We start from the raw sequence: 26,618 nt of genomic DNA, 5'->3' as shown, positions 1-26,618 counted from the left end.
TTTTGCTTGAGTTTTGTAGGAAATTGCACACTTGGAGCGTTTTCCGGGTTTTTCACGAAGCAACTACGAGCGTTAGGAGGAAACGACCATTCTTGAAGCCCAGGACCGGTGATTAAGGGCTCGGTATGTGATACCGGGACAATTGGATCAAGTAATCAAGACCCGATGAGGAAATTCGGATTGGGCCGAGGAATCGAGCCCAACCGAAATCTAAGCCTTGAAGAAGAAGCCGGGCCCGATCGGGCAAGCATACGCCCAATCGGGCGGGCGTGTGCAAAGCAGCATCAAGGAAGAAGCCGCGCCCGATCGGGTGAGCATAGGCTCGATCGGGCGCAGCACACCAGCAAGGGCGTAGTTAAAAAAGGCGGGCCCGATCGGGCCGCCCTTCGCCCAATCGGGCGCGTGTTTTTCTAAGGAACTGATTAGTTTTGTTTAAGGATTTGTTTTAGGGATGTTTAAGTACGAATTTTGTACGTAATTTTTGATTACCTTCTTTTTAGATTTTCTCTCTCTACTTAGGATATTTTCTCTCTCTTAAACTCTCTCTCAACATTGTTCTTAATTACATTCGTTAATCCAGATTTCTTTTGGTAACAATTTCTCCTCTTTTAATTCCAGTTATTTTATTTAATTCTTTCATTATGTCTTACTTTATTTATTTGATTAGTTTAGATTTAATTATGCTTGAGTAGTTTTATTTCTAGGGTTTATGGGGATCTAATAAATAATATGAAGGGGTAAATTTGTGATTGTTGATTATCAATGCTTGGTTAATTTCCTATTGATTGATTTAATGCTATGCATTAGGTTTGGCCAGATTTAATTATATGAGGTTAGCAATATTAATTCGAGATTCGACAGATGAGAATTGATGTTTAGGCTTAGTTTCAATAGGCAGACTAATTTATAAATGGTTAAGTCGAGATTCGATAGATGAGATTTAATACCGGTAAATTAACTTTGTGATTATAATACGTAGCGAAAGCCCTTTATAATCAGATTAATCAATGCTTGATGATTGTTTACTATGATTTGCCCTAGAATATTGTTTATTAGTGAACCTATGCCCTAGGCCTTTTAATATTTAATTTCTCCCTACTTTATTTTCTCTGATCATATTCTTCGTAGTATAGTCTTTAATTACAACAACATTGGTTACCTTGATAATTTAGATTATAATAATTAATTAGGAGTAGAAAGACTTGTTTCCCTGTGGATTCGACCCTACTTCCCTATCTGCATTAGTTAGAGGACTTAGGTAATACTTTTGATTAAGGGATACGACTTTATCCTATCATTAATATAAGTCAAACAATTACTATATTCCATGAAAAAATAGCCTTAATAAATATAATGAGTTTTGCGTCAATAAATAAATAAATAAATATATATATACGGAGTTGAATTTAACCCAATGAATCACCCGAATATGACTCTACTCGAAGTTGACCCGATCCGAAGTTAACCCGAAAATTGACCCGACCCAAACTGACCCGACCCGAAAATTGACCCGACCCGAAATCGACCCGAAGTGTTGACCCGATACCCGACCCGACCCGATTATCAGCCGACTCGAAATCAACCCGAAATGACCCGACCCATACCCGACCTGAATGACCCATTTGCCAGGTCTAAAGTGCACCTTATGGTGCATACAATAACTATTTAGTACTAGGTCTGGCAAAAGCTGACTCGACCCGACAACCCGACCCGAACCCAACCCAAAATAAATGGGTTTTGAGAAGGATTTTCAACCCGTTTATGTAATTAGGTCAACCCGAACCTGACCTGAAGTTAAACGGGTCGGGTTCAGGTTGAAAATCCCAACCTGAAACCAACCCGCTTAAACCCGTTTAAGTAATTGGGTCAGTTTCTGTAACACCCCAATAATTCTCCCTTTTCCAAACCAATTACTTTAAATAAAAATAGAGGAGAACCATTGGCATGTTACCGCCACGTGTTAAAACGTTAAGGCTTTATCAAAGTATTGTAGCGGAAATCCAACTTACATCTTAAAATAATATAATTTAGAAACCCAATAAGTCAAAGCTTACAAATTGGAACCATAAAGGCCCTTATTAAAACCAAACCAATAATCAAAGTCCCAAAACATAATTAAAGTAGTAAAACATAAATAAGTTCAACACAAAGAACGAATACTCTCAATCACACCACTCCCTTGACAATGCATATGTCAAATCCCCGAACTTCACATCATCAAGCTAACCTGTGCAATACTGCTCCCCAATAATACAAGTGTAATAATTGGATCATCACAGGGTCATTGAAAGGCGAAGGTCATGACCAAAAGAAAACACACAAAAGCACGCAATCAACAAAGCTGAGTACAAACAAGCTACAACGTACCAAACATAGCATGCTCAACTAATTAAAGTAAATAAACATACAACACGAATTCATTAATCAAGACTCCACACTTAAACAATTCAATCGACTCAACATACTTGCTAATCAATTCCAAACATTTGACTCTTTATATTTAATTTAATTAATTTAATTTGGAGTAAGCAATAGACGAGGTTGTCCAATCCACCAAATCATTTTGGTCCCAAATGACCATTTGAAATAAAAGTTTAGCGCGATGCAAGAATGGGCGCGACTCCATTCTTACAAAGTTAGTCTAGGATCCCATCTAACTTTCATTATAAAATAAAAATGTAAATACCAAAAGAAAAGAGGACATGTTGATCACACAAGCCTCGGAAAGCCACGGGCTACCACCGTGTACCCCAACTCATAATTGTCAATACTCTAGAAGTGCACGCTTTCTAGAGTTTTATTGCTCATCCATGTTTCACTTTACGTGATTACAATTTTAATTAATAGCCGACTCAATCCAATAGACCATACATAAAAATCATACATCAATTTACTTTTAATCTTATTTAGGACAATGGTGATCACATCACAAATTGACCTTTAATTTCATTAAACCTCCAAATTATCCAAATTGTTGAACATAGTCAACTCACCTAGCCATTCGGCTTAATCCACCTTTACTCAACATACTAACGAGTCGTGATTGAGTAATAAATAAAATAAATAACAACCTTGTGGAATAATTAATAAATTCATTCCACTTAAACCATTCAATTCCAATCCTTTAATAAGCCAAATGTGGTTAACAAACCAATCCAATAAAATTATGCTTGTATCAACATTCCATAAAAACAATCAATTAATCAAATATAATTCAACATGTTTGCATCCATAATTCCATACAAACATAATCAATTCACCAAAACATGTCTCATAAACATAAGCACATGAATTAATTACATGTATAACCAAACAATTTTCATCCAAGTGTTCTCTAATCATGAAACTAAGTTCTTTTCTTTGGTACCTAAACATGATACTACTTACAACGAAGTAGACATGTACGTACCTCGTATAAACAATCCCTTGTGCCACTTTTAATCACTTAAAAGTCTCCTAAGAAATAATCACTTCCTAGAAAACAAGCAACAACAATAAATTAATACTTAACCAAATTTCCAGCAATATAATTTAGATTAAAACTCCTTAAAACTTCATTAAAAACATGTTTTTATGCTTAATTAATCAATAGAAATCCAATAGGAACAAAAGCCCCAATTTAATCAGTCATAAGAACCCTAAAATCCCAATTTAAATAAATTGAAACCCTAGGTTTTAAAATTATAAAATCTGAAAATTTATAACACAATTATAATCTGAAATTATTAGTTTAAAACATCAAAGACATGATTTTGATACTAAAAATATAATCTTTATACTACAAAAATCAAAACCCAAAACTAATACATTTATAATTAAACAAGTAGTAAAAGCAAAGGAGGAATAAGGGGAAGGAAGGCCACGGCTGGGCCGCTGGTGGGCCGGCAGGGTCGCCGGCGGCGGCGGCGGCAGAGGGGGTGCGCCGGAGGTGGCTGGGCGGCAGGTGGTGTGAGTGAGGGTTTCCTCACGTGAAGGAGGAGGAAAGGGAAAGAAGAAAAAAAAGAAAAGAAAAGAAAAAGGAAAAAGAAAAGAAAAAGAATAAAAGAACAGAAAAATAAAGGGAAAATAAGATAAATAAAATAAAGAGAAGAGAGTTTACTAACCTTTTTGTGTGGGGAAAAAATTTGGGGATGTATGGGGTATTTATAGGAGAGAGAGTGGTGTAGGGTAAGTAGTAAAATTGGGCCTCAAAAATTAATGGGCCAATCAAGTATGTAAAGTGAGATTGGCTTTGATTGTTTGGATATAAATATAGAATGAAGGTATGTATAAAAATTTGTACCAAAATAATTTTCGACCCAAAATTAAAAATTGAAACTTTTGAAATTAAATTCCGAAAAAATACAAATAAATATTATAAATAAAATATAATTTCATTTATAATATATTTAAAAATACGGGGGATTACAATATACCCCTCTTAAAAGAAGTTTCGTCCCGAAACTTAGCACAAAATCCGTTAAATTGCAAAACATTTGCATAAAATCCTTTCAAAATTTTCAAAATTATGTTGCTGGAATTCCAATTGTGTCATAATATTGACACTAATATCTTATCACCATCCCAATTTACGCACTTCACTAGATACGTAGATAATAAAATAGCTATGAAAAGCATGAAAACACCATAAAATAACATAAAATAGGGCAAAAAGCGCGAAATGATACGCGTTTCAGGTCGGGTCAACCCGAACCCAACCCGCCTAACCCTGTTATCAACCAATAAGTTTACATAACCTAATTTTTAAATATGGGCCAAGCCCAATTCATCAAATGACAAAAAGTAAAAAACCCTAGCTAATTTTACACCCTCATTCACGCCGCTTCAATGCTTCACCTCATTCTCTTTCTCTCTCCTCTCTTTTTCCAGTTCCAGCCTTTCCTCTCTCTTCTCCTCTTGTTTTTCATTTTTTTCATAAAAAATCCCTAATTTTACACCCTAATCTGCTAGTGAATCTTTATCTCCACATTATCTAAGGTAATTTACTTGCTAATCTATTCACTTTACCTAACTTTGCTTTGTATTTAGGCGTTTAAATTCTTTGATGTCATCTTAACTTGTTTGCGATTTGAGTTCTTGAATTTCATCTGATTTAATCTCGTGTTTTTGTTTGAAAAGATCTTATTTAAGTTCATTTGTTATTATATGTTTTGTGTATGCAATTATAATCTGAATTTTTCAATTTACTTCTTTTAATCCGAATTAATTATGCGTGAGATGTTTGCTTATGAGTTCATGAGTGCTTATGTGACCAAATGTGCACCAAATTTGCGTTTTGTTCTAATAAATCTGATTTTATGAGTGAGGTTATGCTAATTTATTTGATTTCTTCATCAATTACAACTTTCTAAGTCGCATAAACAACCCGAAAGTCTAATATATGGGTTTTATATATAATAAGTCTGATCTAATAAGTCGCATGTTAATTTTGTATATAATGTTTTGGTTGTAGCTAATTTATTTGATTTCTTCATCAATTACAACTTTCTAATATTTCTTCTATCATTACATACGTTTTATTTCTGCTTGTTTATGAGTTTATTTCATTATCTAATCTTTACTTAGTTTTGTTGTGTTTATGCGTTTTGTTTAGTTTCTGCAATTAGAAGATCTATGTGGAAAAATTATGGGGATGAAGATGAATAATGAAGCCACCGATACACCGGAGAGTGTACCTTAAGTCTAGCAGCATTGCAGCAGCCAAACCTGTTCTTTTAGTTTATATTTTTAAAATTAGTTGATGTTGGAACTTTTAGGAAGTATTCTAGACATTATTTTGAGTTTATCCTAGCTTAATTATTTATTTGACACCTAATTAGGACTATTGGAAGTATTTTGGACATGTTTCCTACTTTTTATTGTTGTATGAACTATGCAGTAGCATTCTACTTTGACTATGCTTTGATTTTGAAGTGGAAATATGTTTGCTAATGTTGATTATGCTTAAATATTCACAAGATTTAATGTTTGCAGAATTTAACAAATTACAAGTTTATTAATAAAAAAAAAAAAAAAAACCAGGTCAAATCAGGTCGGGTTCAGGTCAACCCGTTTAAAACCAGGTCGGTTTCAGGTTGAATTTTTTGACCTGTTTAAGTAAACAAGTCGGGTTCAGGTCAGGAGGGGGTCCTGACTTGTTTAAGTAAACAGGTCGACCTGAACCCGACCCGACCTGTTTGCCCTGATTTGGAAACCCATATAGGAAACGGTTGTTCAAAGACCCACCCTTTTATTTCTGACACGGATGTAACCCATATTATAACTTGGCGGGTCATGGCTTTAAAGGCCTCCATTCCTATTTTCTACCTCTCTGAGTTATTTCATTGAAGCGCACTCAACGTTCTCTATATTGAAGCATTCGCCGTTGAATCTAATTCTTGTATCCCCCATTGAATCAGCTTCTAAGGTAAGTTGTTTGTTGTTGTTATCATCACATTTGTGCTTTAAGTTTAGGGTTTGTAAATTCTTAGATTATGAAAAATCATATCCAAAAGAAAAGAAAATTATGAGCGTAATTTGATTATTGAATCAATTATCCCTAGAATAATGTATTTTTCGAGATAATTCAACATGAAATTAAATCTCCTCGTTTTTAAGATTGATATATAATTGAGATAATTCAACATGAAATTAAACCTCCTCGTTTTTAATTGATGATTGATATATAATTGATACATTTCAATTTATTTGTGTATATTGAAATTTTTTTGGAGTAAATTAAAATGTTAGATTATTTAGATAATTCATTAGTCGATGTCTTGATTGATTTTATGCAAGGTTTTCTGGTGTGGGAATTGCGATCAAAGAAAACGTAATGGCGACAGAGGGAGATACAAGAAAACGTAAAAGAAGAGGTGGAAAGGGTAGAGCCCGCAACAAATCTCACAAAAATAACACAGTTTCCTCTTCTTCTACAACCACTACCACTTCTCATTCTAAACAAATAATCCCAAACAAAACCTCTAATTCGTCTTGCTCTATTCCTATTAAATCATCTAATTTTCTTGACAAGGTATTATTTTCTTTTTTGCTTTCATCCCTTTTCATTCTAGTTTTAATTTTTAGAATTTTCAATTAATAATTTTTGTTTTTTGTTTTTGGGATTGTATAGATGAAGGCAAGGCTATCAGGTGGACATTTCAGGATGCTCAACGAAAAGCTCTACACTTGCACGTAAAATCTTAATTGCTTTCTATTTTATTTTTTTTTTTAATTTTTATGCATGATAATTTCTGAAATTTGATGTAGTTTGGCGTAATTTTTTTGTTTTGTGTTGTTGTTAAACTGACTGCTACTTGAATTGATTTACTTACTCCCTCCGTTTCCAATAAAAGTCTTGCACTAACTTTTAGGAAGGTGAATAAATAGGATTCGTGAGTCGGGTTGATTAAAGGCAACTACAATAGACAAGGTACTACTAATAGAGCTTGGTTGTTTAAAAATGAAAAACAAAAGAAAGTAATGGAGTTTGGTTGAATAAAAGTGGATAAATTACTTGTAATATATGAAGGTAGTAGTAAGGGAAGTTTAGGGGGTATTTTGTTAGCACTTGGATGAGAGAAGCCGAGTTCAGGGAAGTACTTACTGAATTTATTGGTTTTAATTCATCTTGTTGGGTTATAATGGTATTGGGACAAGGTTTTTGGTGATCACTTGGTTCGTAACATATGATCAAGTCCTTTGCTTTGTATTGTAAACTGAGTTTTGTGAAGGAACATGGAGATGTTGAAACAAGGTTCTTCCACTTGTTTGAGATTTTTATACAAATGTATATCTTTATTTTATGGTGATGAGGAATTAGTTATGGAATTTTTGAGAGCTAATACCTCATGAGCACGCCCAAGTTGATCTCGCGTAAACCTTTGACATTTATCAAGGGTCAATTTCGTCAAATTGGCTAGCGAAACTAGGGTAAATCTGTAATTTAATACAGACCAAGAATCTTTCCTTTTAACTTCCTACAAACGACGTTACCCAAAAGTTAGTTAACCATGGTTAACGGGAGTTACCTCCCATGGCCACAACAACAACCTTCTTCGCGACCTTCGCCGCTTCGCGACTATACCGGCCGGCCGACCTAACAATAAGACACCCTAGTAACAAAATATGTAAAGTGGGGCCATATTAACCCTATAGGGGAGCGTATGACAAAGAGGGTGGTGGTTAATCGCCATTATCGTGGTTGTGACTTGTGAGGTGGGTTGAATATGGTAGGAACAGTGGGTAGATCTGGTAGCAGCGGCGGGGTCGATCTAAAGGAAGAAGAAGACTAGGTTTGTAGAGGAGAAAGAAGGAAGTGTAGTACTGTTTTTGGGGTTGATTATGGCTTATGGTGAAGATTAGAGCCAAAGTTAGCCAAAGTTCAAGATTCATAGCAACCAAAAATTTAAAAAGTCAAGCATCGAAAAAAAGACAAAAGTACCTTAACTCTAGTTGAGCAAGTTGAGTTAACTCCTAACAGACCTCGCAAAATCGTTTGCTGCTCCGTTTGTTTACTTTTCACGTGGGTTTTCAGAAAAAGTTCCACAACTTAGTTGCTCTCAATTTTTTATTGTTTGTTTTCGCTTCCCAAATCCCAATGGCATTTTATTACAAGAATGTTTATCAAAAAATGTTTATCAAGCGGATCAACTTGTATTTCCTCATACCTCATGAACTCACTTATGGTGATTAAATATCTCAAGAAGTTATTCAAGCTATTGTGTTTAACTATGTATGGTTGCTTACAATTTTCTTGCATATTTGCATAATCATTGTACATAAAGCTTTGGTGATTTCCTGATGTAGTTAACTAAGCCATAAAGTATAGTATCAATTTTGATTGTTGAAGGGTTTGAGCCTTTAAGCTGGTCCAATATCATGTAATTCTAACCCATATTAATAAAGATGGGTAAAGTGGCAGATTTAATCAGTGAGTGTTTGTAAAATTAAATGTTTATGGATAAGATTAGTCACTATATTATTCTGTCATGGCAAATTTTCCCCATACTAATACAAACTGGTACTGGTGCGGAATAGAGGCGGAATAGAGGCTGGGTACGAAAGATTTTGCTCAATTATGACTCTCCATACAAACCTAAATTAGAGTAAGGAAGGGAGATCTTGCACGAATCAGTCTTTAAGGATTATAAAAATGGTCTAATAGTTTTCTTCAATGCATGTGTTTGTGCATCTTTCTCCTGTCTTTGTGCAGCTGGTGGAGTATATTTTCTACTCTCACCTTCAAATTATCGACACGAAAGATCTGGCCTATATCTGAGCTAGTTCCGGGTATTTGTATCCATAGCTCATCCTTGATTTATCTTTTCGACACAGAACATTAAAAGAAAGAGTGATGCAAGGAGGGGAGAACAATTAAAGAATATTTTTGATCTTATGATTGGGGGAGGGGGGGGGGGGAGGTGTAATTTACCTTTTTTTGCTTAGTAGAATGGGGCGTTTGCTAAGAGTATAAATCTCATCACCTTGAAGAGATTTTTACCCCAATAACGAGTGCTCCGCTATGGCGGGAGGTGGGTACTAAGCTTTTCAATTGCGTACAACTTATTTACTTTTGTTTTTTCATCTTGGTGTTGGTAGGAGAAGGGGTACAACATAATATGAACTCTGTGAAAGAAATTAAAAATCATGTGATACTTTGACATTTGACTTTGGCAGTACTTCCCATTTTCCAATTCTCATTGTCATATTTATTTATATTCTCTCTTTGTTTCAAATTTTTATTTTATTTTATTTTATTTCTAAAATTTCAAATATTTTGATAATTTGAGTAAGATTGAAGATATGTTTACTTTAAGTTATCTCCGTTTTTTCTTCATGTCCTTATGCATGCTTTCAATTAGGACAAAGCTCTTGTATTCTTGAAATTTGAACTCTGTATCCATACTTTTATCCGACACTTGTACTCAAGTCCGAGTAAGATAGGGTATAGCTAATAGAAGTGGTCTTTGTTTGGGCCTTATGATAGGCCATAATAATAATCTCTCTTATTTGTGGGTTGGTAACTTGAGGCTGCAATCTGCCTACAACTTTGGAGCCCAAATATAGTACAATTATGTAAAGAACACTATATTTTATTTTGGAATTTTTTTTTCTGTTTTTTATAAATGTGATTTAACATTCAGTATAAATACTTTTAAGTTTTAAATATAGAATATTTTATTGATGTTGTTTCATTGTATAGGACAATGTCCCCATCCATAATGTTTAGAAATGCCTAATGGGGATCTACACTTATATTCGATTCTCATGCCCATGTCCATGTAACATGGAGGAATTATAATACATTGTTATGCATTAGGCATAGGGAAGAAGTAATATTGGAAGTGCAACATAATTAGTTTAGCTTGGCAGAAAGCAAGGGAGTTGGCTCTTAAACTAAAAGAGTTCAGTTAGAGGGTAAGCATGAAAAAAAACATGTAAGAGTTCAATTACTTTTAAAATAAATGTTCCGTTGCCAACGTAGAAATTTGACCAATAATATCAAACAAGTACCCATGTGACTATGTTTAATCTTATGTAAATTGCACAAACATGGGTCAAAGTTGTGTAGCAGATTATTGCAAAAGTCAACTAGGGCTTATATTTTGAAATAGAGGTGTGGTTTGGGAGAGAACAAGCCCTCTTGAAAGCTTGCACTATTACTCTGTTTTTTATAATTCTCATTTCATAACCCAAACTGCAACATCCAACCAAACACCTATCCCAACTACCCACCTTTTGATACTCATCTAGATCAGATTCATTTTTTTTCTAAATGTGGTATCCACTTCGCAACATCACAATAAGATATATAATGTGGAGCTGCTACTCAATCTTGGGAGAAAGCAAGCCTCTTGAAAGCTTGCACTTTCGTTTTATTTCCAGTAAATATTCTCATTTTGTAAATCAAATTCATCTTCTTCCTTTAGTTTTTTTTGTCCATAATCCAACTCATTATATAAACAAGCTTTGGTTATCTTGTGGGTATACTTCTATTCTTTTCTTTTCTTTCTTCTTTAGGTACTAGAAGCCATCTCATTCATAGCTTTTTTGGTAGAGCACTTGCCTATATTTCTCCTAAAACCTCCCACGTGGTCATAGTTATTAGTTATAGTTGACAAAGTTGCTTTCTTGGTGGGTCCTTTGAATTTGTTTAAATTATTAATTGGATTTTCCATAAAATGGATCATCTCCTTTCATAGTTGAAATAAGGCATTTTTATTGATTGTGGTAAAAAAAAAAAAAAATCATAATTTCAGAAATTATTTAAAGCTCTATTCAATATGAGGTTAAAATCATTAATTTTGTGTTTTTATTTACAAAGGGTTTTAAACAACGTTACAAGGAACGCGGTACGGTGCCACTAATCGCAAACTGATTCGTGCGAACCGGAACGCGGAACAAACGCGTCCTGTGGTCGCGAACCAGAACGCTGAAGGTGGCGACTCCTAGTTGTGGCTGATCAAAGACGGTTTTTCGTCCTCAGCAACTTTTAATGGGTTGTTTAATTGGTGAATGGGTTGTTCGTCCTCTGCAACTTCTTTCACGTGCATTTGCTTATTTAATATCTGAAATTTTCTTACTTTTTTCTCTCTCCTCATGTTTTACATAGCAGTAACATTATACTAGGGTGGCGGCTAGGGTTTTGTTTCAACTGGTGAATGGGCTTAAACCTCTACAGGGCCTTTTTTTTTTAATGAGCAACTTGGCTTTTTATTTTATATAATCTATTTTTACTCACCTAAATACATATTTTATGGAAGAGATATTATATACTTGTATTTATTTTAATTTCTAATATAAAATCTATTAATAAAAATCACCTACATATTTTTTTTAATAATTTACTATTTCGTACCCAATCGTACCGGATTCACCACGTGTAGCGTTCCGCGTATTCGTTTCTGTACCACGTTTTGAATCGAATCTCGTCCCTTGTAACATTGGTTTTAAATTTGTCGCTTGTGAGGAATACTGGGCCTAAGGGAGTCCAATGGAGAGGGAGAAAGTGAGCTCAAAGCACGGCTTGTGTTTGTGGGTTATGGAGGTAAATTCACGAATTTAAAGAGGTAGGGTGATTAGGGTAAAGGTGATTTGAATATTATTTTCGTAGGTGCAATTGGGGTAGTGTTTAGTAAGATATTTAAGAACTGTCATTGATTTTGATTGAGAATGTCAACTTTTTTCCCCATTTTTCGGGGGGGGGGGGGGGGGTTGATGGTGATGATGTGTGATATGACTGTATGAGATCTTTAATATTTTTTTAAATATTTCTTTCATTTATATTTAGGAAAATTTGATTCTAATAATCCAACCTTTCGCCGGTCTTAGTTTATTAATCCCACCTTTCGATTATAGCTGATTAATCCCATCTTTACACCCCATTCTATTTTATCAGGCCCCAACAGGTCATCCACCTTCTATAATATGTTGCCAGTTCACGTGTCGTGCTATGATTGGTCTAAAAATAATTTTAATTTTTTTTTATCACTTTCATTTCCTTTTTCCTTTCCCCTACCCTTACCCTTTTTCCTTTCCCCTACCCTTACCCTCTTTCCTTTCCCCTACCCTTACCCTCTTTCCTGCCCCTTACCTCCATGAAATCCGGCTAAGCTGCCAAACTACCATTCACCTCTACCGCCTGTCCCAAACGACCGTAGCCACCACCACTTCACTTTCCTACAGTCACTCCACTCCATCGCAAAAACCTCCCTTGAAATCGGGCACCACCCACCCCAAAACCCACCACTTACCTCAAAATAAACCACGAAAAATCCTCTTTTACCACCCACAAAACCCCCCAATCTACGACAACCAATAGTTCACCACCAACCAAAACCCACCCACGAAATTGGCAGCCCATGAAAAACCAACCAATCGAAGATATATAGGTCTTTTAAGGCAGATTTGTGGTGTGTTTTTGTGGAATTTCAGAATTTGATGATGGGTTTTGGAGCTTGAATTCCATAGGAATGGAGGTTGAGAGGAATTGGGGAAGAGAGACATTGTTATTAATGGCAAATTTTCGATTTTTAATTTAGGGAAATGAGGACAACATTTAGGAGAGAGCAAGAGGTGTTGAAATTAAAATCAGAGGTTGAATTGAGGGGTAATGGTGGTAATGGGGGGAATGAAAATAAAGATGATGATGATAAGGTTAATCGAGCTTTCATGGTGGTTGTTAGGATTGATTTTAACGGCGAAAGGAGGTGGATTTGGAGAGACTAGAGTAAGAGTGAGAAAGAGTGAGGCAAATTTGTGGGAGTTAGGGAAGTGGCTAAGGGGGTGGTCGGAATCGGAAAACGGATGGGAAGGGCGGCAGGGAGGTGGTGGTCGGGGAAGAGGGGAAAGTGGGTGGCTGTTCCTTATTTAAAAAATAGAAAATGAAAAAAAAATTAAAAAATAAAAGTTACCTGAACAATAGGTAGCAAGTCAACTTAGCCTAATAAAATAGAATGAGGTGTAAAGGTGGGATTAATCAGCTATAATCGAAAGGTGGGATTAATAAATTAAGACCGGTGAAAGGTTGGATTATTAAAATCAAATTTTCCTTATATTTATTTTATTCTTTAAAATTCTTATATTTTGATTTGAGGGTGAATTGAAGAGAGGTTGAGAGGAAAGGAAAGTTAGGTTGGAACTTTAAATTGTAAATTGTAAATTGTAAGCTAGTTATATTTTCTGTTTCTATCTTCGTAAATTTTTAAGGCTTCATCATCATTCATAAACCTTGGTTGCAATGCTAGTTTAATGTGTATGGGACCTTGGGGGAGGATTTCTTGACCTTTTAAGTTAAAATCACCGATATCAAGATTAGATTAAGGATATTTTGGACAACCAAAAGAGGAACGATATATGGACAATACTGGATTAGCGAAGTAATGAAGCTATATTGCATTTTCGGTTCCGGTACTTTAAACTTAAGAGCATTGGTGCCTTTGTGCATCAATGTTTCTGGTGATGTATGTTATCATAGTTTTCCATTAATAGCTCTAATTTGTTGCTTGGCTGTTCTTAGTATTATTTCCTTCAGCATGGGTGTTCACTAGTGCATCCAGCATCACCATTCTTGTGTTGGGTAAAAATACCCTATTCATGTGGACCGGTGCATCCAGCATCACCATTCTTGTGTTGGGTAAAAATACCCTATTCATGTGGACCAATCAGAGAGGGCCACGTGTCAAGCATAGATAGGTCCATTTAGGCCATGTCATGATGCTTACTAGAATTGCGGCCTTTAAGACCCAATTCCCAAAAATGCCGTAAAACAGTGCAACCCACCAAATCTAGGTCAAGTGACCTAAGAGAGGGCACATTCTCCAATGATTCTATAAATAGGGAGATATCCCCTAATTTTGGGAAACATTCAATCATTTATTACACCTACCCTACATTCGGTTACATCAGAGAACACCTGATCTCGGAATTCGAGAAGATCTCATCTCTTTTTCCGTACTTTCTCCTACTCATACTCAAGTACTAACTTGATCGTCAGAGGCGGAGCTCCAAACACCCGGAGTCTCCGTTGTTGTGTAGCTACAAGCCGCGTGCAACCAGTCTTCGAGCTGTAACTCTCCCGAGGGACAAAAATACCCAAAACATTTGGCGCCGTCTGTGGGGAGAGTACCTTAAGGATGGTTCAAGTCTGTGCCGCCTCCTAACCCTAAGGCTGGTCTTTACAGACCACGAGGAGGATGATCCCTAGGTCGAAACATACATGGCTAGAGACGAGCTCATGAAATATAAAAAACTGAATAATAATGCAAGCTTTCAAGAGGCCTTTTCTCTCCCAAACCATACCTCTGTTTTGCCAATCAGGTAAGATCGAATGGGGACGGTAAATTGCAAACTTTGTCTAGCGCCCTCAATTCAAGCCTTGTTCTTCCTCCGGGCTCGAGATTCTAAAGGAAAGGAGTTTTCGGTACCAGCAAGAAAACGACTTTAGTGACTAACTAAAACGGTTTTCGCGTCACCCGTGCTTGTTCAAGGCTGTGGTTGTGGTGAGGTTGACAACTTAAGCTTCCTGTTTGCCTCTAACTTCTCAATGAACATCCTTGCCAAGAATATAAGTCTTGACTTGAGCACCATTCGGTAGGGAGAGAGAGGACTCCGCTCCTATGTTAAGCGGTTCAACACGGTGAGTATCCAAATCCAGGGGCTATCTTACGAGGTAGCATATACAGACTTCTTCAGGACGGGTCGACCTTTAAGTTCGACCTTGTCCGAAAGAGGGTATTCACCCTTACAGAGGCGTTAATAGATGCGAAGAGCTTTATTCAGGCTATCAACCTCTGCTCGTCCAGCCATACTCTAAGAAGTCCAACAAGCAAAAGGAGAGTCGGTCTACTCAGCCGGCTCAAAAATCTGAAGACAGCAAAAAGAAAAAAGAAGTTTGGGCGGTTAAGGAACCTAATTAGCCGTCCAAAAAGAAAAAGAAAGAGTTCAAACCGTATGTCTCACGGTATGAATTCAATAGACTGTTACACCATCTTTACAGAGGTGAAGGATCGGCTAACTAATGAGAAGCCGAATCCTATGAAGAGTTCCATTCAGTCGCGGAACAAGAGTAAATTTTGTCACTTCCATGATGAAGTGGGCCACGACACCAACGAGTGCTATAGCCTCAAGCGCACGTTGGGCTTGCTGAAGTCCTATGTCTTAGAAGTCCAAAGCGACTTCTAAGACGAATCCGAGACAGTCGTCAAAAACTGTCCAGCCTACTAGTAGCTCAGATATCGATAAGGATCCGGTCTACACTATAGTAGGCGGATTCGCAAGCAGTGGCCTGACCATTCGGGGCATAAGGATCATCTAAAGAAGATGATCCATTTAATTGATTATGGACAGGCGTTTTCCAACAGGACATTCCCAAGACGTCCCCATCATTGAGAAGGATCGAGGCAAAGTACGCCGACCGCATGACGACCCTGTCGTCATTGAATGCAAGGTCGCCAACCAACTGGTTGGCCGGATCCTGATAGACACGGGTAGCTCATCTGATCTCATAAGCTACAAGTGTCTGTCTAAGCTTAATTACAAGTTGGACAATCTTCCCGACGTCTCCCATCCATTAGTTGGCTTTGGTGGAGGGGTCGTACACCCAGTCGGACAAATTGACCTACCCATTCGGCTCGGGCGAAGGAAAAGGGTGGCACATGGTCGTTTGAAGAGCTGACCGCCTACAACATTATTCTAGGCCGACCCACTTTGAACGAGTGCAAGGCCGTCGTCATCCCAGCTCTCATGCTTGTTAAGTATAAGAAGGATGATGGCTTTGTTGGCTCCCTCAATGGGGACCAAAAGACGGCAAGGTAGTGTTATTTCTCAAACGTCAAGCCGACTGCTGCTGCAGCCGGTCAGCTAAAGAAGCCAATAGATTTTGACGAAGTCAAGGGGTGAAGAAGGAGAAGAAATGGCAATCACCGAGGTCAGATAATCTTCGTCCCCAGCCGCCTAGTGAGCACATTGATATTCCTCTATATGACAGCTGTCCGGAGCAAACTGTTAAGGTGGGGACGGCTGCCTTCGAAAGGTTGGGTGCAGACTTGCACCTCGTGTAGAAAGAATTCAAAGATATCTTTGCCTTTGAAGTGGAAGAGATGCCAGGAATCAGCCCGGATCTTGCTGTCAAACTCGCCGTGGATCCTGAAAAGAAGCCCATCCGGCAAAAGAAAAGAAACCACGGCAAGGAAAGAAGTCAGGCGGCAGCTGCTAAGGTAAAAAAACTGTTAGACGTCAGGTTCATTTGGCCATGTAACTTCCCTGATTAGTTGAGAATGTGGTGCTTGTAAAGAAGCCTAATGGTACTGGGTGCATGTGTGTTGACTATACTAACTTAAACAAGGCATGTCCAAAGGACAATTACCCGCTTTCAAAGATCGACAGCTGGTCGACTCTCCAGCCGGGCATGCCTTGATGAGCTTTATGGATGCCTACTCCGGCTTCCACCAGACACCCTTTGTGGAAAAAAGATAAGAGAAGATGGCCTTCGTCATTGATCAGGGGTTATTCTGTTATATGGTGATGCCGTTTGGCTTGAAGAATGTGCCGGCTACTTTCCAACGGATGATTAATACAGTCTTTATTAATTAGATTGGGAGGAATGTAGAGGCGTATATTGATGACATGATAGTTAAATCAAAGCTACAAACGGATCACCTTGTCGATACCCCATGGTTGAAAATTTTGGCCTTGAACTTTACATGGCTGTTAAGAAGTTGAAACCATACTTCTTTGCACAACCCCTCAAACAGCCAAACCCCGGAGTCATCCGGTAGAATGCTCAAATGGGCTATTGAAATGCAAAGTCTTGAAATCACTTACGAACCAAGAAAGGTAGTGAAGAGTTAGGCGTTTGCCGATTTCATTGTCGAGATGACAAGGCCGATTGCTGTGGACAACCTTCATCAGGAAGGTGCATGTAGACGGGAGCTCTACTATGAATGGTTGTGGTGCAGGCATAATCTCCGGAAGGAGATAATTATGAATATGCACTACGGTTCAAGTTCTAAGCCTCAAATAATGAGGCTGAATATGAAGCCTTGCTAGCCAGCATCCGCATGTGCAAGGCGACAAGGGCAACAAAAATTGACGCCTGCTGTGATTCTCAGTTGGTCGTTAGCAAATGCTATGGTGAGTATGAAGCCACCCATCCGGCAATGATTAAATATTTGCAGGCCGTTAAAGTTGAAGCCGGGACACTTGAACAATTTCATCTAAGTCAAGTGCCCAGGTCTGAAAACAATCAGGTGGATACTCTGTCAAAATTAGCATCCTCCGCCCCATGTGATACGCCTCGGTCACTCTGGCAAGTGATTGAAAAACGAAGTATATTTGATGACGAGCCCATTGGAGTACTGGTCCGAAGTTCTGCTTGGATGGATGGCATCCGGGCGTATCCGACACACGGCACGCTCCCTGATTTAGGAGGCGGCCGTACTGAAGAAGCGTGCTGTAAATTTCAAGATAAGGGAAGGAGAATTCTTCAAAGCGGGGTTTTTGAAGCCTCTATTGAAGTGAGTTACCCCAGAAAGGGGAGAGAAGTTTTCGAAGAGTTGCATGCGGGATACTGGGACTTTCATGCAGGCGGCAGGTCTTTAGCCGTCAGAGAGCGCAGGTGGCATTATTTTTGGCCCACTCTTGAGTCAGATGCCATAGAGTTTGTCAGAAAAATGTGATAAGTGTCAAAGATTTGGCAAGCTAATCCATCGCCGGCTCTAACCTAATACACCTGCACCTAATGAAAAGCGCTATATTTTGGTGGTTGTGAATTATTTAACCAAGTGGGTTGAAGCCGAGGCGGTCAAGGTGACAAGTTTATGGTGTTTGACAATGGACCTCAATTTGAGACGTCTCAAAAAACTTGGTTGGGAGATCAAGGGATCTCACATTGCTTTGCATCAGTCGGCAGACCCCAAGCTAACGGCCAAGTTAAAGCCTTCAATAAACTCATCTGAGACGGTATCAAAAAGAAAATCGAAAGAGCGGTTATGGGCTGAAGAGTTAATTCATGTCCTATGGGCCATCCGAACAATTTAAAAAGGGGTAACTGGTGAAACCCCATTTCTCATGGTTTACGGTGTTGAAGCCGTCTTGCCCTTCGAGCATTATGAGCCGACTCTACGAGTCATGTTATACGATGAAGAGGTAAATTGGGAGGCCATGCGGCGAGCATTGGACTCAATCCCATAGCGCAGGGGCAATGCTGCCTTGAGTCATGAGATTTACCGTTTGAGAATAACTTGTGCCTATAACAAGAGAGTGCACAAACTGCCCTTAAAAGTTGGGGACTTTGTGTTACGTTTGATGGAGGCAACCGGTAGGGCCAATAAGCAAGGAAAGCTAACTCCTAATTGGGAAGGCCCCTACCGGATCTATGAAGAAGTGAGAAACGACACTGACCGGAAACCTAGACGGTAGGCGGCTGCCTAAGACTTGGAATGTTGACAACTTGAAAAAGTACTAATTCTAAGATTTGTAAATTTTTGTAAATAAAAAGCCTATCAATGAAAAATTGCTTTTTGTTTTCAAATCGCTTTGATTGCTTACTTTGTATATATATACATGCGTAATGGTAGACCATCATCTGTGCAATATACAAACGGTCCATAGAATGAATTAAATTAAGTTAAAAACTTAGTGGCTAAAATGATATTTAATTTAGAGGCCAAAGGCCGGATGCAAATTTATAAATTCGTCTACTCCCATATGAGTATGGCGTCCAGCGACGCCCCTCTGGGTGTTATGGGTGTTATCGTCGCAGAGGGCATTTTATCGTTTGCTCTACCAGCATATGCAGACAGTAAAGATTGAACGACCTATTTGGTTAAATGATAGTTGTCTGACTAAAATAGTCTAATAGAAGGATTAAGTGTAAAAATCGGATGTCAAAAGACATCAGCCGGTGGATAACTAAAAGTTCTCTGTTACACTATTCGACGAAATTATACTAGTCACCTCAATGGGGCAGACGAACCAGGTGCAATGGATTGCAGGCACCCCAGATGGCCTTTAAGTTTACTGGCGGCAAGTTCTCGCCTGGTTCATTAAAAGACAGTTTATACTAGATTATGAATACCCCACGGTTGGGTAAAATGGCTACTTACTGGTTATGTGGACGACTGTGTACTTGGTTTGGGGCAATCACTACTGTGATTAATTGACTTAGGAACATCCCATACTCTTGAAAGTATCAAACATTCCCAAGTCAATCAATTAAAGAAGTACTGAAACCAACCACACAGTCGCCGGGGCCAAGAGTAGTCGGTATACTATTTGCCGCATGCTGAAAAAAGTTGGGAAAAATTGCAGAATTTAAGTGCAAAAATTTAAACAAAATTAACAAATTCATCACGCCGATCCAGGCGGCAAATTTCATTCAAAGCCGGTCAAAACCTGATAATAATGTTAACCGGATAATATTCGGGACAAAAGAAAATAAAATTGTCACCTGACTTCTTAGTCGGTAAAAAACACAGAAATACTCAGCTCACAGGCCGGAAAGATTGCATTGGCATACTGCCGCAGAAGAAGGGAGGCTGAATTAAGGCTGCCAGCCTGCTCCAACTCATCTTGGCTTGCTGGGAGGCTTGCTTCATATTGCGTATCCAGGACCTAACCATCCTGGACTTGATAAGTTTGAGCTTCATTAGCCTAGACCTGATTATCGACTCTTCCTCATCATCGGAGACCTCAAAGCCTTGTTCAAGGGTCCATGCCTTAAAGGGAGATGGAGCCTGCTCATCGAGCGCCTGAGCGTCGTGGCGTAATCATACCTCATTTTGAGTACATCAAACTCAATTTTAGGGTGGAGTAGACCCCATGCAATATGCAGCCGGGCTTCAGTGTCCCGCTCATTTTTAGCCACCGGCCGCTTTTGCTCTTTGGCAATCTCGTCTTTGTGTTGGTTTCTTTGCTGGACGAGCTCGACACCCATGGCAGTTGGGAATTCTCCTTGTCAGCTCCCTCCAAGGCCTTGAGATCTGATTGGGCAATCTTCAGATGGCCCTAGATCCGGTCAAAATCCACCACGTGCCAGGCATAGAGTGTTTTGGTCCGCACCATCCTCTTGGCAAACACCTGCATGTCAGAGGAGGGGGGGGGGAGATCTTCACAAAAAAAAAAGTACTTGGTGAGAAAGCAACATATGCAGCACCCGAACTCATGCCGACTGCTCATCGAACCTTCAAACGGGTTGACTAGAGTCTTGACTTGCAGATAGTTAACCAATGTGTGAGGAGGGTCCTTCCTTGCCGTTTTAGAAGAGGTCTTGGCCATCTCATCCCCCGGCCATTTGAATAACTTTGTAATTGAGCGGGGAATTGATTTGCTTCCATTCTGCAAATGGAAAATGAGTTACAAACGGAAAATTTGTATATCGAAGGAAAGGGGTACAACCGGTAAATAACTAAGTTGGTATAAAAGCTAGAAAGTCTAGTAGGTGGGCTTACCCTTCCTTTCTTGGCCTCTTTGGCTTTTTAAGGTAGCTCAAGCTGCTCTTTAGAGGAACCATGTTCTTTGCTTTTTTAGCAAAAAGAAAGGAAACAGTCGGTTAAAAAGATCAACAAAGGCAATTAAGGCATCAATACAACATGGTGCTTAGCCCACGGGCAGTTTTGGATGGGGTATCCTACAAGGGTTCTTCCAAAATCTTGATTGTACCGGCGTAGAAACCGATTGTGTCCCAGGGAGAGAAGATCAAGTTAAACCTCTCCCTCCAGCCCCACCACTTGGACGGCTTGTCCAACATCAGGTATTGTGGGTGTGTGGTTAGAGTGTACCACGCCACGTACCCGCTTGGGGCCCGACTCATATAATGCATGTGAGCAAACGCCGCAAAACTAGGTTCTATGTCTTGAAACTCGCAGGCGGCGATATAGCTCAGAATGTTTATCCACGAGTTGGGGGCCCTTTAAAATTTTCTTAATCCCTTTGTGAAGGGGAAAGCAGAGGCCGACTTTGATCACGGCTTCGTAGTAGCCGAAACAGTTGTCGGCGTTTTCAATGTCATCCTCTGAGGCAATCAGGCGGCTTAACCTCTATCCTCCAGGATGAGCCTCCGCAAAGGCTCGAAAGCTACCCTTAATAACCGCCAAGTCCCTAGGAAGTATCTTAGCTACCCTTAATAAGCCGCCATATTCTCTTGGCAGAGCCCGATGCCTCTAACCCAGATCTTTCGACGGCTTCCTCATCGCCTGACCCATCTTCATCAGACCTTCGGGAAGAGGCATCATCCTCGCCGTCTGCCTCTTCCAAGATTGTGTCACTGGGGTCATAGAATAAAATCTCGGCCGTGTCGTCGCGTTTCGCCCGAGATGTAACGGAATTTGAAGTTGCTGAATTGCGATTTAGCGTTTTGTAATGGGGTTTTCAAAACCACCGCATTTTTGACCGATACGGCCGATACACCGCCGGACTCCATTGTTAGCCTGTGAAATTCCACATAACAGAAAGAGAAATAGGAAGTAAAAGAAAGGCTAAAATAGTGGGGTAGGTAAAGGAAGTGTTGGTGGGACAGCTGTCCACCTTTTGCGGTTCATTTATTTACACCTTTTATTTATTTTTGGATTTTTAACTCCCCCTTTACGTTATTGATAGACTTAGGAGTTAGGAGACTTCAAATTTTATTTTTTACTTTTTAAATTCCACTACATCACTCTTTTTATCGGTTACTTTTACTGTTTTACCATTTTATTTTTAGTTTAATATTTTTTATCATTACTTTATTACTAGTATATAAGTGCATAAAATAATTCTATAGATCAGTTTAGAATTTAAATAATTTTTTAAAAATTAAAAATTCTACCGCGATAACCGATACTCGGTCCGTGATCACGGCACCATCTCTGTTACTGAACACCGTGACCGTTCCCGCGATCGCGACCGAATCCGCATTTGGGGTTGATGGGGTGCCATCCGGGGGAGAACCCGCCTCCTCCTCCTCCTCCGAACCCTCATATTCCTTATTAGGAATAACTTCATCAGGGGGCACTCTCCTAGCGCGCCGCTTCCTAGGCTTGACTGCCGTTTGTTTAACTTTGGCCATTGTGTCGTGCATAGACACGGAGGAGTTCAGGGATGAGCAAAGCAGGTCCAAATGTCCAGAAAAGGCACCCCCGGTTCTAGATTCACCCGTACCAGGATCGGCTGAATGACATAGGCGGTGCCGTGTGGGTCGATGGAGAGTCCATTTTAATTTTGAAGCTTAACTACACAAGTGAAAGAGTATATAAAGCTTAAAATCTTGGAGGGAGTAGAGGCGGTTAGCTTTACACTTAGCTCTGAAAATCTGAAAATTGCTACACGCGGTGACCGGATGTACTCCTCGAAACGTAGGCGGAAATCTCAAATTCGCGGATGCAGAGCCTCTTTCTTTAGAAATTCTCTCTTTCTCTCTCTAAAAAGTTAAATGCTTTGTTGGAAATGAGAGGGTAGAAACTGCTATTTATAGAGGGGTAAAATGAGGGCATCCCCGTCGTACCCTAGAAGGTGAACAGTAAATACTGTTCACCGAGGCACCACGTGGCCCCACGTGGCCCGCCGCGTGCTACCTGTGAGGGGCAAATGTTTGGGTAAAAATGCCCTATCCATGTGCACCAATTAGAGAGGGCCACGTGTCAAGCATAGGCAGGTCCATTTGGTAGCCTCATATGCTTTCTAGAATTGCGGTCTTTAAGGCCCAATTCCCCAAAACGCCGTAAAATGGCGCAGCCCACCAAATCTAGGTCAAGTGACCTAAGAGAGGGCACATTCTCCAATGATCCTATAAATAGGGAGATATCCCCTAATCTTGGGACACATTCAATCATTTATTACACATACCCTACATTCTCTTACATCAGGTGATCTCGGAATTCGAGAAGATTTTATCTCTTTTTTCGCACTTTTTCCTACTTATACTCAAGTACTAACTTGATCGTCGGAGGCGGAACTCCAAACACCCGGGTTCTCCGTTGTTTTGCAGGTATAGGCCGCGTGCAACCAGTCTTCGAGTTGTAACTCTCCCGAGGGACAAAAACACCCAAAACAATTCTAGCAAAAGACTAATTTTTCTTCGGTCTCCTTTTGGCTTCAAAGAGTCTGAACGTATACCATTGCCCGAAAACACTACTACTTTTGAGAACCAATCCAAATCATGCAAGGAATGCCATAAGAGAGAAATTAATCTAAAACCAAGCTCAAGGAATGCCATAAGAGAGAAATTAATCTAAAATCAAGCTATTAATACCTTGAATGCCGCTGCGAGAGTATCAAGGGAATTAACATCATTGTGAAATTGGAGGGATCTAGCTTCTGCATTAATAAAGCTATTAAGTCATAAACTCATAATAGGACTTATATGTTATAACCATAAAATAGTAAGGGATTTAATCCCATGTCAATGACCACTGACTAGTCCTTTATGTAACGTTAGTCAAGAGGATGCAAATCACAGCCTAGATGATTGTAAATCGCAATTATGGGTTATGTCAATGACTAGTCATATATGTATGCCGATGATTGTAAATCACAATTATGGGTTATGTCAATGACTAGTAATATATGTGTGCTATTAATCAAGAGGATGCAGCTTAGTGTTTGCTAATAAGGTTGTAAAATGGATGACATAATTTTTGATAGCATATGTATGGATGTTGATGTTTTAATTTCTTATCATTTTTAAAGATGGTTTCAATTGATAGGCACATTTATAGTTGTACTCTTTCTTCCTTTTTCATTTTCCGTTCTATATATTTCCTTTTTTCACTGTGATTGAGTGGGGCATCATATACCTGAGATTTGAATGGCCCTTGGCTAAAAATTATTTGTTGTTCACATAGCAACATAGTGAATATATTTATTTTGTGAATGTAGCAATCTCTATTTGTGTCATGGTACTCAATTAGAGCATCTGTGGCCCGGAAAAAAAAAAAAGCTAAAACTAGAAGGTGGCATTGTGTAATGTTATTTGTTGTGATAGAACAAGTGCAATGAGGCTTGAGAGGCACATTTTTTTCAGACTCCTGCGGTTGATCAGTGTGTACTTTAGGGGCTTCATATTATATGACTTATTTAGTTTTATAGACATTATGGTACCCTACTTCTCTTTTTGGGAATCTTTCATATTTTGGTACTTGTGATCTTAAGGCTATTGGATCTGTTGTAGTCCCAGAAAATAAGGTACCTGTAATATATATATATTTAAAAAAAAAAAAAAAAAAAGATCTTGGGACTCATTGTAGAGTATCACTAATTTGTTTTAATATAAAGGTAAAAAAAAAAAAGAAAAACAATAGGAAACCCTTCTCACGAGGGGAGTTCCTAATGTATCTGAAGAAGGTATAGGAATTAACCTAGATACAAGGAATAATATCCATATTATCACTAACTAAATGACCATCAATTAATTAGTGTATTGTCCAATACCAATGTATGAGAATTGTTGATACTTGTATAGTTTCCTTTCTCTTCACTTAATGTTTCCCTTTTCTGCGTCTCTTCTATTAGGATTGTGGATGACAGATATCAGCCACTTCATTGTTTGTTGGATGTTTTAAATGTTCATCTTTAAGAATCTTTGGAATTCATGAATTACTGGACCCACCCCTAGAATAGAGTGAAAGTATGAGTATTGAGTTTAGAATTGTTTGACAGTTGAATTTTGTTTTGTTATAATCTTTTACTTGCGGGCTTGTGGGGGCATGATTGGGTATAGCATGTTATAAACTTTTTATTGATGTATTGTTAGCCATTTTATTTTGCTAAATTGAATACACATATATCCTTCTTTTGTTTTGCAGTGGAAATGAAGCTCTAAAGTTTTTCAAGGAGGACCCTTCGTTGTTCAGTATGGTGAGTTTCTACTTTTATGGTTACTATATCCAAGTTGTATGACTTATCCTAGATATATTATTGACAAAATGGGTAAAGTTAGGGGAATGTTCTGCGTTAAACAGTACATATGTATAAATTACCGCCTATGATGTAATGGATATTAAGTCATCTAGTACTTGGAAGTTTTGGATGACTTTTAATTACTAACCGGTGTGTGGCCCAGGATGCTCTGGTGTGTGTTTTTTTTTTTTTTTTTTTTTTTTTTTTTTTTTTTTTTTTTTAACACTTGTAATTGAATAGATAGGTTCATTCTTTATTATTTATTTATTCATATTGTTTATAATTTATAATAATTTTTCATTAAACCTTTGAATAAATTATTTATGGAACAACTATTGATTAAATATATAAATGTGTTCTTGTAAAAAAAAATTATATAAACATGTCCTTTGTTTATAAGTTATAACATAATGAAAATAAAGACATAATTATTATCAAAATAAGTAAATTTAGATCAATAGTTAATTTTTCTTGTTTGTATGTATTACCGCGATTAGCATAACTAGCAAATAATAGGATCGATTTTTTTTTTTTTTAATAAAGAATTACAGCTATTAAATGTTCAGATTTTCATCCAATCTATATAGTTATATATTTATGAGTTGAGTATAAAAGCATGATTAATATATGGATGAGATGGTAAGACACCTAATGCATATTTTTGTGGTTATGAGTTCGAATCTTATGATAGACATTTTTATTAGAATATGCTCATAGTTGAAAAATGACATAGCGAGGGTGCCACATGACACATAAATGTTTTTAGGAACGCTTTTTAATATATAGTATAGAAGTATAGATAGATTTGTAAGTGCACTCTAGAATCTAGTGTTCTTGGTGGCTGTGGCAGCCACCTATTGGAGTAGCTAAACTATTATATGCATATCTAAATCCTAGATTCCTTATTACATATATGTTAACTTGCCATTCTCGCGAGCCCTACCATCTAGTAATTTTTTGAAAATTATATTCCCTTTAATAAATGTGTCCAGTGGTTAAAAGTTCTTTCATACAATGTTTGTGCTGGATTTTGTACTTGTAATTCTGTTTTGAAATAATATAATGTCTCATGCTGGAGATTTTTTGTAAACAATGGCGGATACAGGGGTGCATATCCTCATTCCAGAAAACAAAATATTGATCAAAGAGACTGATTATTATATAAAACTGATCTCTTAGGTTTTGTCATAGAGTCAGCATTAATAGTCTTTGCCGCACTCTTCTACAAAGGAAATGAAAAGAGTGGCAATGTCTAGAACTGTTTT

At 38.2% G+C, this 26,618-nt stretch overlaps 1 protein-coding gene across 3 annotated transcripts in view; it reads left to right on the top strand.

Annotated features, from left to right (window-relative positions):
- The first annotated feature begins 4,807 nt into the window (after positions 1 to 4,807).
- Positions 4,808 to 26,618, top strand: part of LOC145555831 (ribosomal RNA-processing protein 8-like) — a 33,682-nt gene continuing 11,871 nt past the window's right edge. The window contains exons 1-5 of one of the 3 annotated variants that reach the window (XM_081617553.1): positions 4,808 to 4,977; positions 5,594 to 6,406; positions 6,778 to 7,012; positions 7,112 to 7,173; positions 25,260 to 25,311. In XM_081617553.1, coding sequence (XP_081473679.1) covers positions 6,815 to 7,012; positions 7,112 to 7,173; positions 25,260 to 25,311 — 312 coding nt within the window. In that variant the 5' untranslated portion in view covers positions 4,808 to 4,977; positions 5,594 to 6,406; positions 6,778 to 6,814. Of the gene's footprint in view, positions 4,978 to 5,565; positions 6,407 to 6,777; positions 7,013 to 7,111; positions 7,174 to 25,259; positions 25,312 to 26,618 lie in introns of all 3 variants that reach the window. The other 2 variants (XM_081617556.1, XM_081617564.1) reach the window with 2 other exon arrangements.

This window comes from Chenopodium album, chromosome 1, assembly GCF_948465745.1.
Source record: "Chenopodium album chromosome 1, dcCheAlbu1.1, whole genome shotgun sequence".
Lineage (NCBI taxonomy): Eukaryota > Viridiplantae > Streptophyta > Magnoliopsida > Caryophyllales > Amaranthaceae > Chenopodium > Chenopodium album.
Note: the sequence above shows the minus strand (reverse complement) of the source record. Positions and strands in the feature narration are given on the sequence as shown.